The sequence below is a fragment of the Theropithecus gelada genome, chromosome 9 (assembly GCF_003255815.1).
Source record: "Theropithecus gelada isolate Dixy chromosome 9, Tgel_1.0, whole genome shotgun sequence".
In the NCBI taxonomy this organism is placed as follows: Eukaryota; Metazoa; Chordata; class Mammalia; order Primates; family Cercopithecidae; genus Theropithecus; species Theropithecus gelada.
Window position 1 is genome coordinate 7579658 of NC_037677.1, and position 14922 is coordinate 7594579.

At 42.8% G+C, this 14922-nt stretch overlaps 1 protein-coding gene across 1 annotated transcript in view; it reads left to right on the forward strand.

Moving 5' to 3' along the window:
* The window catches only part of ITIH2 (inter-alpha-trypsin inhibitor heavy chain 2), a 46380-nt gene extending 38097 nt beyond the window's left edge, over positions 1 to 8283 (forward strand). Inside the window, exons 17-21 of the mRNA XM_025396221.1 lie at positions 1682 to 1795; positions 2629 to 2827; positions 3341 to 3513; positions 5139 to 5250; positions 7949 to 8283. Of these exons, the coding sequence (XP_025252006.1) occupies positions 1682 to 1795; positions 2629 to 2827; positions 3341 to 3513; positions 5139 to 5250; positions 7949 to 8096 (746 nt within the window). The 3' untranslated portion in view covers positions 8097 to 8283. The remainder of the gene's footprint in view (positions 1 to 1681; positions 1796 to 2628; positions 2828 to 3340; positions 3514 to 5138; positions 5251 to 7948) is intronic.
* Positions 8284 to 14922: the final 6639 nt, after the last annotated feature.

Sequence of the window (14922 nt, forward strand, 5' to 3'; positions counted from 1 at the left end):
TTCATTTACCTTTAAATATTCTTCCCAGTTAAGACTGTAGTGCTTCTTCCAAGTTTCTCATCTCTGTTGTAGGATGCAGTACAAAGGATGAGGACTTCAAAGTCAGACAGTCCTGGAGATACATCTGCCCCATGACCTTGGTTATACACTGAAACCCCTCTAGGGCTCAAGCAGCCCACCTCTAAAACGGGGATGATAATACCCTCCCTGCAGGGTGGATACAAGTTTCTCTTTCCTAGTAGAAGCTCAGTTATCACTGACCAGTGTTCTGCCCATAAACCTCAGGTGCTAGGAATCTATAACGTTAGTCATGGAGGTCCTCGATCTACTTTCAGCCTGATCAAAATTTCAGGCTGGACTGACCCATTTAACCATGATGCTTCATTTCTGTTGTCTTGAATTCTGTCAACTCAGTATGGCAGCACTGATTCACTATTGCTTATCAGAAGGTCTGATTGGTGGGATTTGAGTTAATTAAATGGCAAAACCAATCGTTGTCTTTAATAAAAGCTATTTTCTTCAAACAGAATATTTCAAACTACCATATTTGTGTAGAGGAAGAAAGAGGATATCATAATATAATGATTGTTTAAGGGTTTCTTTTAATTTTTATTTTTGAGACGGAGTTTCGCTCTTGTTGCCCAGGTTAGAGTGCAATGACTCAATCTCGGCTCACTACAACCTCCGCCTCCTGGGTTCAAGCAATTCTCCTGCCTCAGCTCCCAAGTAGCTGGGATTACAGGTGCCCGCCACCACACCTGGCCAATTGTGTTGTGTTTTTTTTTTTTTTTTAGTAGAGATAGGGGTTTCTCCATGTTGGTCAGGTTGGTCTCGAACTCCTGACCTCAGGTGATCCATTCACCTCGGCATCTCAAAGTGCTGGGATTACAGGCGTGAGCCACCAGGCCTGGCCAAGATTATTTTTAAAAGAGCCTTTGTTGTGTGTGTTTTTAATTTTATTTTATTATTTATTTATTTTTGAGATGGAGTCTTGCACTGTCGCCCGGCTTGGAGTGCAGTGGCGCCATCTCGGCTCACTGCAACCTCCGCCTCCCAGGTTCAATCAATTCTCCTGCCTCAGCCTCCCGAGTAGCTGGGATTGCAGGTGCACCACCATACCCGGCTAATTTTTTGTATTTTTAGTAGAGACGGGGTTTCACTATGCTGGCCAGGCTGGTCTTGAATGCCTGACCTCGTGATTCACCCACCTCAGCCTCCCAAAGTGCTGGGATTACAGGCATGAGCCACCGCACCTGGCCTGTTCTGTGTTTTTACAATGCCCTGTAGTGTCCGGCTCCAATAAAAATCAACTAACCACGTATTTGTGCACTGCAGAGCATGAACCTGGAGGTGTGAACTGAACATTTCTGGCCTGAGTGACAGGTTTAGCCACTGCACGAGCTTCCCATAACTCCTCTGCAAGCTTTTATTCATACTGCCACCAACAACTTTCCTAAAATGAGGGTCAAGTCACTTCATGTTTATGAGGAAGTGCTCCATGACAGAGGGACAATGGAGTATGAACCACTGGCTCCCCGAGGCCTGGGGGAGTACCAAGCATAAAGGAGAAGCACAATAAATATTTGTTCTGATTAAATTAAAGATGTTCAGGAATGATATAGTGCTCAAAATCATCTTCCTTTTAATGATTTTGTTTACGTTTTCTTTGTATATTTTCCAGTTGAAAATGACCCACATTTCATCATTTATCTACCAAAAAGCCAGAAGAACATTTGTTTCAATATTGACTCGGAACCTGGAAAAATCCTCAACCTGGTTTCTGACCCAGAATCAGGTAAAATAAAAATAAATTATATTTGCTTTAGACAATTAGGTCACTGTCATGCTTTCCTGTCACTGCCTTGGATTTCTTTCTTTCTCACCTTAATAGAAGTGCTATATATTTCAGTGATATTAGTGAGAAATTAAATTATAAATATATTCTTAACTATTTCGAACCATCATAGCTCAAAATATATACCCTCTCTCTGAGTATGAACTAGCAGATCTTGTTGCGATATAATTAATTTAAATACGAGTCAGGTGTGGTGGCTCACACCTGCAATCTCAGCACTTTGGGAGGCTGAGGCGGGCGGTTCACCTGAGATTAGGAGTTCCAGACCAGCCTGGCCAACATGATAAAACTCCCCGACTACTAAAAATACAGGAAAAAAATTAGCCAGGCATGGTGGCACACACCTGTAATCCCAGCTACTCAGGAGGCTGAGGCAGGAGAATCGCTTGAACCCGGGAGGTGGAGGTTGCAGTGAGCCGAGATCGTGCCACTGCACTCCAGCCTTAGCGACAGAGCGAGACTCCGTCACACACACACAAAAATTCATTTAAACACTATATGATAGTAAATTATTTAAATTACATTTTATACACTGACAATTAAATTTTATAACTGATATAAAATTATTAAATTAAATTTTATTAAATTTTATAACTGTTATCTTAAAATATATGTTATACAATGAGAAGCACAAAGAAGAAAATGTTATGTAAATCTTGAAGCAAAATTATAACTTTCCTATATTGCCAAGTTTTATAAATTTGAACTATAGTACCCACACATGCAAAATAAAGGGCACACAAGAGAAAAACTCATTTTTTTCTTTCCTGTAGGAATTGTAATCAATGGTCAGCTTGTTGGTGCCAAGAAGCCCAACAATGGAAAACTAAGCACCTATTTTGGAAAACTGGGATTTTATTTCCAAAGTGAAGACGTAAAAATAGAAATCAGCACTGAGGCCATCACCCTGAGTGGTGGTTCTAGCACATTTGCCTTGTCCTGGTCCGACACGGCTCAAGTCATGAATCAGAGGCAAGTATGATTTCATCTGAACTCAGGCCTGTCCGTGACACATGACTGCATAACTAAATCCAGGCATCAGTGACATCAACATTAAAAAAAAAAAAAATCATCGTTTTAAATATAAGGAAGTTGAGGTTCAGAAAAATTGTTCTCACTCCCTCCTCTGTTCCTGGCAGTGGGCACGGTGGTTTTGGCCACCATGGGTCCCAGGACCTAATCTAGTGCCTGGCGTCAGTAAGCACTCACTGTGTATGTGCTGGTCAGCGAACGAATCCACCAGCTGAAATCTATACCTGACTCTATCGCAGAGTGCGCTCCAAATGCCATGATTGTGTCCTCTGCATAGAAGCTTCCCAATGAGTATCCGTTCATCGATCATTTATCTATAAACTGTTGCAAGCGCTTAGATAACTAGCCGAATTGTCTGGGAGGAGTGAAGAGTTCATATTAGGGGTGAGAAGAATGACTTTCTAAAAAGGTCAGTTCTGAAATGGTTTAATTCCACTTGGACTTTCACACCAGGGTGCAGATCTCAGTGAAGAAAGCAAAAGTGGTAACTATCACCCTGGACAAAGAGATGTCCTTTTCTGTTTTACTTCATCGTGTTTGGAAGAAGCATCCCATCAATGTTGACTTTCTGGGAATCTACATCCCCCCTACAAACAAGTTTTCACCTAATGCCCATGGACTAATAGGTAAAGTGTCTATGGACCATCTGACGAGGGCGGGGCCACTCTAACTCTTTAGCAGCTTTGGCTGACAGTGGTTACAAGCTGAGGACATGGCAGGTGTGGACTCAAGAGCACAGAGGACCAACATAGTAGCGTGGGGTCACTCGGGAATGTGACAGCCTTTTGCCGTTCCAGACAAGGCTGTCCAGGGCCAGGATTTCAGCATCACAAACTGGGCAAGTTAAGAGAAGGGACAGATACATTTCAAGTTTTACGTTAAAGGTTTTTTTCTAACTGAGGCGAGGTGAACCCATTTAGGAGGTCTGTGATAACACGCAGAACACCCTGGACAACTGTCCCTAGTATTTTAAGAAGGGCTCAAATGTAAAGCCTGTGACATCACAAACAAATCTTGTGCCTGTGATCTGAGCTATGCTCTCAGGTGCTCACCTCACTTTCCTGCCATCAGGGTGCTCGATTTACTTACAATCCACTAGACCAACCTCATGTATAAAATGACCATGAGCTCCGGGCACGGTGGCTCATGTAATCCCAGCACTTTAGGAGGCCTGGGCAGGTGGATTGCTTGTGGAGTTCAAGACCAGCCTGGGCACCCCATTGCTATCAAAAAAGTAGGAAATAAAAATAATTAGCAGGATGTGGTGGATCCTGCCTGGAGTCCCAGCTACTCAGGAAGCTGCGGTGGGATTGCCCGAGTCCAGGAATTAGAGGCTGCAGTGACCTGTGACTGTGCCACTGTGCTCCAGCCTGGGTGATAAAGGGAGACTCCATCTCTTAAATTTATTTATTTATTTATGTATTTATTTATGAGATGGAGTTTCACTCTTGTTGCCCAGGCTGAAGTGCAATGGCACAATCTCAGCTCATCGCAACCTCCATCTCCACAGTTCACGCGATTCTCTTCCCTCAGCCTCCCGAGTAGCTGGGATTACAGGCCTGCACCACCATGCCCGGCTAATTTTGTATTTTTGGTAGAGATAGGGTTTCTCCGTGTTGGTCAGGCTGGTCTGGAACTCCCAACCTCAGGTGATCTGCCCGGCTCGGCCTCCAGAGTGCTAGGATTACAGGTGTGAGCCACCGCACCCGGCCCCATCTCTTCAATTTAAAAAAAAAAAAAAAAAAAAGGGCTGGGAGTGGTGGCTCAAGCCTGTAATCCCAGCACTTTGGGAGGCCGAGACGGGCAGATCACGAGGTCAGGAGATCGAGACCATCCTGGCTAACACGGTGAAACCCCGTCTCTACTAAAAATACAAAAAAAAATTAGCCAGGTGTGGTGACGGGCACCTGTAGTCCCAGCTACTCGGGAGGCTGAGGCAGGAGAATGGCATAAACCCGGGAGGCGGAGCTTGCAGTGAGCTGAGATCGTGCCACTGCACTCCAGCCTGGGTGACAGAGGGAGATCCTTCCTCAAATGAAAAAAAATAAAAATAAAAAAAGATCGTGAGCAGCACAAATGTGCTCCCAGGAAGGACCCTCCTCCCATCACCACTCTTTTTTCCTCTCAGCTTGTCTTTCCACCCTAGAAATCCCAGAGGGAGGACCAAAATGTAGCATGGAGCCAATAACAAGCCTGTCTTTTTATTTGACTATGATTACATGTAAATCAATGTCTGATTCTGTTTCGCCAGGCCAGTTCATGCAGGAACCAAAGATACACATCTTCAATGAGAGACCGGGAAAGGACCCTGAGAAACCAGAGGCCAGCATGGAAGTGAAGGGGCAGAAGCTCATTGTCACCAGGTAGGCCTCGGGTGTAAGGTCAGTGACGAAGAGGGCTTGTGTTAGAATTAGACCCACACAGCAAAATAGAGGAGCAAGAAGAAGTGTTGTAAGCACTACCTACATCACACTAAGCAATTCATCAGGAATAGACACACACAGCATTCGCGTAAGGGCACTTCTGATATCCCACCTTAAATGCAAATAATGACGGGGTATCTAGGGTCATGTGATGCCAAGATTAACTAACCTGTTGTTCTCATCTTCATACTTTAGAAGCCCTCATGAGAGCTTCACAACTTGGATAACTGGACACGTGGATCAAAGGAGAGAATCATAAAAACACCTATTACCATAGTACTGCAGAACGAATATAGATTTTTACATCAGGCTAGAGCTTTCCTTTTACACATGGATCTCTGACTGCTTTTTTTGTGTGTAGCTTTTCTTATACAAACCACCCCCATATGCTTCATCTAAAGTGAGAACTTAGAAGCTCGTAAGACATTCTGAGTGTAAAAATCTTACAAATCTTGATATTTTTACCCAGTCCTTTACAGTTGTCTCACCCATGCCAAATTTGGTACCGTTTTAAAGCCGTTTACCCCTTTTTAGAGTTTTTACAAAGCAGTCAACTTCGCTTTGTTAGAAAGGATTCTTCATGCAAACAAATGTCATTGGCTTTGACATAATTAAACCATAACAATGATAACCATAAAATTGTATTTGGAAGTATTGCCACGAAAGTAGATTTGTGAACTGAAACAATGGATTCTTGCTGAATACACCATTCAATTAGTATCAGTTTATGGGAGGAACAAGGTACTGACGGAAATCAGTGAGCGTGTGTCACAGAAGCAATTGTGAGCACAAATTAATAATGCTAATATTAAGGTATCTGAAGTTGGTAAAAGGGTGTTTACTGCCAGGCATGGTGGCTCATGCCTGTAACCCCAATGCTTTGAGAAGCCAATGTGGGAGGATCACTTGAGACTAGCAGTTCAAGACTGGCCTGGGCAACATAGTAAGACTCCATCTCTATAAAAATAAAAATAAAAATAATTAGCCAGGTGTAGTAGATTCTGCCTATAGCCCCAGCTACTCAGGAGGTTGAGGTGGGAGGATCCATTGAGCCCAGGAGTTCAAAGCTGAAGTGAGTTATGATTGTACCGCTGCACTCCAGCCTGGGTAACAGAGTGAGACCTGTCTCATAAATAAAAACATAATATATAAATAGGCTGGGCGCAGTGGCTCACACCATCCCGGCACTTTGGGAGGCCGAGGCGGGTGGATCACCTGAGGTCAGGAGTTCAAGACCATCTTGCAAACATGTTGAAAACCGCCCCCCATCTCTACTAAAAATACAAAAATTAGCTGGGTGTGATGGCGGGTGCCTGTAATCCCAGCTACTCGGGAGGCTGAGGTAGGAGAATCGGTTGAACCTGGGAGGTGGAGGTTGCAGTGGGCAGAGATAGCACCACTGTACTCCAGCCTGACTCCATCTCTCTCTCTCTCTCTCTCTCTATATATATACACACACACACACACATATATATATATAGATAGATAGATATTTATATATGTATATATCTATATATGCATTTACTTTATATAGAGAGAGAGAGATGGAGTCAGGCTAGAGTGCAGTGGTGCACTCTATATTTATATATTTATATTTATATATGTATATTATATACCTTTATAAATGTATATGTATATTTATAAATATATATTTATCTATATAGATATAGATATAGATTTATATATGTACATAAATATATATACATATATAAATAAATACATATATATACACACACATGCGTTTATTATAATGACAAAAAGTAAATGCTGGGCCTCCATTTCATCCACTGCAAGCACCTCGTGGTTCATAACTGAAACTGAGCTGTCCCCTGAACTGGGCACGGTGATACACTTTTAAGGCTCATTCACGCAATGTGCCGGATTCTTTACAAATTGTTGGCTACTTTGCCCTTCAAGTGGAGGACATGAATCTGCTCAGAAACAGCAGGTATCACCCTTACACAGAAAGTGCAGTTAAGAGGTGCCACCAATGCATTCTTTTTTTTTTGATGACAGAGTCTTGCTCTGTCGCCCAGGCTGGAGTGCAGTGGTGCGACCTTGGCTCACTGCAACCCCCGCCTCCTGGGTTCAAGCGATTCTCGTGCCTCAGTCTCTCAAGTAATTGGAACTACAGGCATATGCCCAGCTAATTTTTTAAAAAAAATATTTTTAGTAGAGACAGGGTTTCTCCATGTTGGCCAGGCTCGTCTTGAACTCCTGGCCTCAAATGATCCGCCCGCCTTGGCCTCCCAAAGCGCTGGGATGACGGGCATGAGCCACCGTGCCTGGCCACCAACTCATTCTTTAAGTGACCGGTGAGGTCAGCCTCAACGCTGTGGAGCCTTGTTCCTGCCTTCTTTCCATTGGCTACTGTTTCCCTTGCTGGAAAAGCCCATATGGGTCAACTCTAAGGGTTCTTTGAGTTCTCTAAGGACACTCCGCTGATTCTCTGTCCTTCCAACACCAAGCCCCAGACGTGGGTGTTTCACATGACTTGGGGAGCAGCGATAGGTGGGGGGCGGCAGATGTGGTGACGGAACACGACGAACAGCAAGGAAAAGACGGGGTCTTGTGTCTAGGGGTGGCCGGCCAGCCATCCCTCGGCCTCCCGCTAACCACATGCCTTGCTTGCTTGCAGGGGCTTACAGAAAGACTACAGAACGGATCTAGTGTTTGGAACGGATGTTACCTGCTGGTTTGTGCACAACAGTGGAAAAGGATTCATTGACGGGCATTACAAGGATTACTTCGTGCCTCAGCTCTACAGCTTTCTCAAACGGCCTTAAGGGTTTATAGTTTGGGAAATTATATATATTAATACACGTCTTTCCCCTGTCACTTTTGCAGATATTCTTTGGTTTGAATAATTAAAATGAACCAGATATCAGGGTGGTTAATTAAAATGAACCAGATATCAGGGTGTTTTATAAAGCCTGTAAATACACCTGAAGAAAATAAACATCTTACAAATGAGCTTTTAGTATTTTGTTGCATTTTTAGACGCCAAAGTGTGTGAATCAAGGTGGTGCTGAGACAAGCCAGCATCTGGACAGAGCCTTAACTGTGGTGTTTACTGTGATCATTTATTAATCTTTTCTTTTTCCTTTGAGACAGGGTCTCCCAGGTTGGAGTGCAGTGGCGTGATCATAGCTCACTGCAGCCTCAGCCTGGGCACAAGCAATCCTCCCACTTCAACCTCCCTAGTAGCTGGGACTACAGGTGCATGTCACCATGCCTACCTCATTTTTATTTTTTTGCAGAGACGAGGTCTCACTATGGTCCCCAGGCTGGTCTCAAACTCCTGGGCTCAAGTGATTCTCCCGCCTCAACCTTCCAAAGTGCTGGGATTACAGGTATGAGCCACCACACCCAGCTGATCATTTCATTGTTGTTGAGTCTCAGGTCCTCAACCTTGCAGATTGCATCCATCTTTACACTACTAGTTGCATGGGAGGTATGATTATGAGAGGGTTAGATGGTGAGCATAGAATATGAACGGGGTTTACTTGATCTTAGGTGCTTTGTAGAGATTTATACTAAAGCCCTGCTACCCTCTGTAGGGATAACCTTGCTATGGTGCCTGTGATAACCCAGTATTTTTGTCCAAGATTCTCTTCATAGTGTTGGTCCCTGGGACCCTTGTGAGTGTATGAGGTCTGAATTAGCCATGGTTCTCCAGAAAAACAGAACCCACAGGAGATTTACAATAAGGATTGGCTCATGTGATTATGGAGGCTTGTAAATCCAAAATCTGCAGAGTAGGCTGATGGTACAGGAGACCCAGGGAGGAGCCAGTGTTCCAGTCCAAAAGCCATCAGGCAGGAAGAGCCGATGCTGCAGATGAAGTCCGAAGGCCGTACACTAGAGAATCCCCTCTGACTTGGGGAGGTCAGCATTTTCGTTCTATTCAGACCTTCGACTGATTAGATGAGGCCCACCCACACAAGAGAAGGTGATTTCTTTACTTTGTGTGTGTGTGGTTTTTTTTTTCTTGAGATGGAATCTCACTTTATTGCCCAGGCTGGAGCACAGTGGCGCAATCTCAGCTCACTGCAACCTCCACCTCCTGGGTTGAAGTGATCCTCCTGCCTCAGCCTCCCAAGTAGCTGGGATTACCAGTGTGAGCCACCATGCCCAGCCCCACTTGGGAGTTTTTGTTGCTCCCAAATTCTGCACATATTTAAAATCGCTCAGGATGTTACCTCAGATGGCTAATGAGACACACTGTGAATGTTGCTAAGTGAATTCTGAATCATAGTTCCAAATTCTCTGGAAGCCCTGTGTGTCTGTGAATCAAGTTTCACACACATTTAATATACCTTGAACACGGCATTTTTGTTAGTACTCCTGGTAGAACTGTTACTTTATTTGCATTTAAACCATTTCTGAGGAATACCACTTACATGCTAAATCTTATATTAGACTTTATTTCAAAATAAAGTAGTAAATTATATTCTAACAAAAAGCCAATGACATTTATAAGGCAGAATAAAATAAGCAACCAATTTAAAGCGAAACCGGGTTACTTAATGCTGTCTGCTCTTGTATAGTGGATTTTGGTGCTAAGATGCAAGTCTGAACCACTGTAATTCTGTGCTTTGCTGTGTTTACAACTTTCCTTAAAAAATCAATTCCTAAAATGAACATATTCTCAAAAGCCAAATTGGTGAATTTGCACTTTAAAAAAGCTTTTTAAAGGCACATTTTTATGAATCTTTCTTTCCGTAATCTGATAAAAGTCATTTTTCATTTTAGAGGCAAAACTCTTTTTTTGCACATATCCAACCCGTACTTGAAAAAGCAAGTGGGCATCTCCAAACCTAACTGCAAAATCTTAAGGAAATGTGATTGTTTCTAGAAGCTAAAGATTACTGCCTGGGCGTGGTGCCTCATGCCTATAATCCCAGCACTTTCAGAGGCCAAGGCAGGAGCATCACTGGAGGCCAGGAGTTCAAGACCAGCCTAGGCAACATAGTGAGACTCCCATCTCTTCATAAAAATAAGTAAAAGTAAAGATAGCCTTAGTGCTGAAGAGGTAAATAGCACTACCTCTTAGTCTTCTTCTTCTATAAGAAGTGGTCACCTATGATACACTTTTGAAAAATCTACTGCATCTTTTCCATTTCCTATTTCAAAAATAGAAACATATTAAATATTAGAATGCTAATATTCAACAGAAACTTCAAAAGTGAGATTTTAACACTAATTCTGTTACTCGGTTAAAATCTTGAATTTAAAACTTCTACCTGCAGATACTAAGTTTAGCTTCTTAGTATTTTATGTGTGCACAGTGGTCTTAAAAGAAAGAATGAAAATCTTGGGGTGTATACTTATATATGGTAATAGAGTTCTATCAAAAGAAACTGCAGCTTTAAAGGATCACTTACTACCATCCAGTGGCATCTTCTCTTTAGTCTTATCCCAACTGAAGGAGATATAAGTGACTCCAAAGGCCCAGTAAAATCAAAGTAAAAATTACCTGGCTATCTAGGTACTAGAGATGCTTGTATGCTTTAAGAACTTAGTGTTATTTTTCTTAACTTTTTCACAATGGCTGAGTCTACTTCTTGGTAACTATTCCTAAAATAACTACAGAAGAGGAAAAAAAAACCCCTCCAGGATGGCTTCCTTAGGTGGCATAATTAGTCAGTTATCTAATTAACGTTTCTAGGGTCACTGCAGTCAACCTAATGACTAACTTATAATCAAGGCTGATCATATTCTGGCTGGGCGCGGTGGCTCATGCCTGTAATCCCAGCACTTTGGGAGGCCAAGGCAGGCAGATCACCTGAGGTCAGGAGTTCGACACCAGCCTGACCAACATGGCGAAATCATGTCTTTACTAAAAATACAAAACTTAGGCAGGTGCCGTGGCATGGACCTGTAATCCCAGCTACTCGGGAGGCTAAGGCAGGAGAACCGCTTAAACCCAGGAGGCGGAAGTTGCAGTGAGCCAAGATCGCAACACTGCACTCCAGCCTGGGTGACAGAGTCTGTCTCAAAAAAAAAAAAAAAAAAAAAGGCTGATCATATTCTAATCCTGTGATTCCATCTTACCCAAGTAGGAACTGAGGTGTATACTGGTATCAGTGAACAGTTTCTCAGGCCCAGCAGTCAGGGCAGATTTTCAAGTAGCTGCTATACATGATCAAGTTTCTCTTACTGGCCTATCATTTCATTTGATTATCATTGAACATTGTCAATTCCTATAACACACACCTTGGGTCTCTATCTGCTTCTCACTCGTATCTCCAGTACAATGGCTTACCTACTGAAGGCACTCCATAAACGCTGGCTGAATGAATTTGATGCAATCATATCAGAAAAACTGAAACTGAGAGGCAGTTAGAAGTAGATGCCAGAAGACAAAGGAAAAATCAGCAAATGAGATTTAATGAGATTCTAATGAAGAAAACAGATTTTGGTCTCTCAGGACAACAAAACCAACAATTTGATATGACCTCAAGTCAGTTGTTAAAAGAAGAATAGCTTAAAACAAAATAAGAAGACAAGCCACTGACTGAGAGAAAATATTTGCAAAAGACACAGTTGATAAAGAACACTTAACTGAAATATACAAAGAACTCTTAAAATTCAACAATAAGAAAATGAGTCACCCAATTAAATAGTGGGCAAAAATCCTGAAAGACATCTCACCAAAGAAGATATACAGGCAGCAAATAAGCATATGAAAAGATGCCCCACATCATACTTCATCAAAGAAATGCAAATTAAAGCAACGATAAGATCCCATTGTACACCTATTAGGATGGGCCAAAATCCAGAACACTGACAGCATCAAATGCTGGTGGAGATGGGGAGCAACAGGAACTCTCACTCATTGCTTGTTTGAATACAAAATGGTACAGTCACCCTGGAAGACAGTTGGGTAGTTTCTCAGAAGACTCTTGGCATACGATCCAGCCATGGTGCTCCGTGGTCTTTACATAGATAAGTTGAAAACGTCTATCCACAAAATACCTGCACACAGATGTTTGTAGCAGCTTTATTCATAATTTCCAAACCTTGGAAGCAACCAGGATATCCTTCAGTAGGTGAGTGTATAAACTGTGGTGCATTCAGACAATAGAATATTATTCAGTGCCAAAATGAAGTGTGCTATCGAGCCACAAAAACCTACCCAAAACAACACGGAGGAACCTTACATGTGTATGTTCTACTAGGTGAAAGAAGCCAATCTGAAAAAGCTACACACTGTACGACTCCAACTATATGACCTTCGATGGAGACAAAACTAGGGAGACAGTAAAAAGATCAGTGGCCAGCAGAGATTTGGGGGGAGACAGGGAACAGGCAGAACACAGGAAACTTCTAGGGCAGTGAAGCGGTTCTGTGTGATGCTACAGTGGCAGATACATGTCATTATACATTTGTCAAAACCCACAGAAACTGCTCTAATAAGTAAAGTCTATGTTCGAAAAAAAGAAAAATAGCTTATGATGCTTCAAAAATAAAAGTCTAATCATAAGACCTGTCGTTAGTTATCTGTAGTCATTCTGCTTAGCATAAACACTATCAGGCTCTACGAACTCGAGGGAAAAAACTACTGTTACATCTAGAATCGTATTTTTATGCTTCAGATATTTTTTATTGAATTTAACCTCAAGTATGCTACCTCATTTCATTCTGAAATAATTTCAGAAAGATGTTGGAGAATTAAATGTGGGAGGCAGACATGAAACAGTTTTTCTCTGAAGAAAACCACCGAGTTGATTCCAAACTTACATATTTGGGGGAGGCATATGTAATTTGTCAGGTTTTACTCATCACTATTTGTTATCAGGGAGAACCATTCTCCTTTTTGAAATTCTTCAGGCCAGATTCTTAGTAGTCCAGGCTGAACTTCTTGGCTCCATTTCCGGACATGACCACTCACTGCCATTTATTCAACACCTACTATGTGCTGGACTTCATGTCTGATGCTTTATATGTATTTTCTGTAGGTCTCACACCAACCCGGCAGAAAAACATTTTGACAATTTATACATTAAAAACATCGCAATTCAAGAACGTTAACATTCTAATATTACAAAGCTAATGAACAGAACTGCCGGAATTTGATCTAAAGACTGCCCACACCCAAAACCCAGTTGCTTTCCATACTATGCTATCAGGTTACTTTGAAAAAACCTTAATTCATCCCTGAAGAACATTTTCTGTAAAGCTACTGACATCATCCTGCTAGTATTTCTTTACTGCCTCTTACATTTCTGCTAACAGCATATGTTCTCCCACCTTCTGAGAATAGAAGCTGTCAGCCCTCCCTGACTCTCAATTAAAGAGAGATATCCCAGGGGTCGGCACCGTACCTGTGTCTAATGTCAGCATATTCCCATCCTCCTGTTTGAAGTGATCATCCTGGTGTGGTCTGTTTTTTGTTTGAACTCTTATAGAAGATCAACTCAGGCAAGGCGTGGTAACTCACACCTGTAATTACAACACTTTAGGAGGCCGAGGCAGGAAGACTGCTTGAGCTCAAGAGTTTGAGACCAGCCTGGGCAACATTGCAAGACCTTGTCTCTACTAAAAATCAAACAAATTAGCCAGGCATGGTAGTGCATGCCTGTAGTCCCAGCTACTCGGGAGGCTGAGGTGGGAGAGTCAATGACCTAAGCCCAGGAGGACGAGGCTGCAGTCAGCCATGATTGTGCCACTGCACTCCAGGCTGGGTGACAGAGCAAGACCCTATCTCAAAAAAGAAAAAAAAAGAGGTCGGGCGCGGTGGCTCATGCCTGTAATCCCAGCACTTTGGGAGGCCGAGGCGGGCAGATCACAAGGTCAGGAGATTGAGACCATCCTGGCCAACATGGTGAAACCTCGTCTCTACTAAAATTAAAAAAATTAGCCGGGCGTGGTGGCACATGCCTGTAGTCCCAGCTACTCAGGAGGCTGAGGCAGGAGAATGGCTTGAACCTGGGAGGTGGGGGTTGCAGTGAGCCGAGATTGTGCCACTGAACTCCAGCCTGGGCAACAGAGTGAGACTGTGTCTCAAAAAAAGAAAAAAAAGAAAAAGAAAAGATAGATCATCTCTCTCTTCCTGGTGCTGCTGAAGGGTAAGATGTAAACCTTGAGTGCCCAAGAATGTAAATGTAGAGAGCCAGCACAGGAAGCCAGAGACAGGGTGCAAGCCTGGGAAGGCTGTTGACACCTGGTCCCACTGCCCTGGAAGCTAGCGTCTGCTCCTTTCAGTCATGTGCACCATAAATATCCCTTCTCTTCTTTTCCTTTGGCACAGGCAAGTGTGGGTTTCCTGTCTTTTGCATTCCCTAATAATATACTGCCCTACTTATTTCAAACTGTATAGTTAGGCAGGGTGCCGTGGCTCACGCTTGCAATCCTAGCACTTTGGGAGGCTGAGGCAGGGGGATCACTTGAGCCCAGGAGTTTGAGAGCAGCCTGGGTAACGTAGTGAGACCCTGTCTCTAAAAGTAAAAAAACCAAAAACAAATAAAACTGTAGAGTTCAACATTGCTGGTGGGACTGTAAAATGGTATAGCTGCTCTGGAAGAGTTTGGCAGAATCAAAAGCTTCTGTTCACATAAAATCCTGTAAATGGATGATCATGGCAGCATTATTCACAATAGCCAAAAA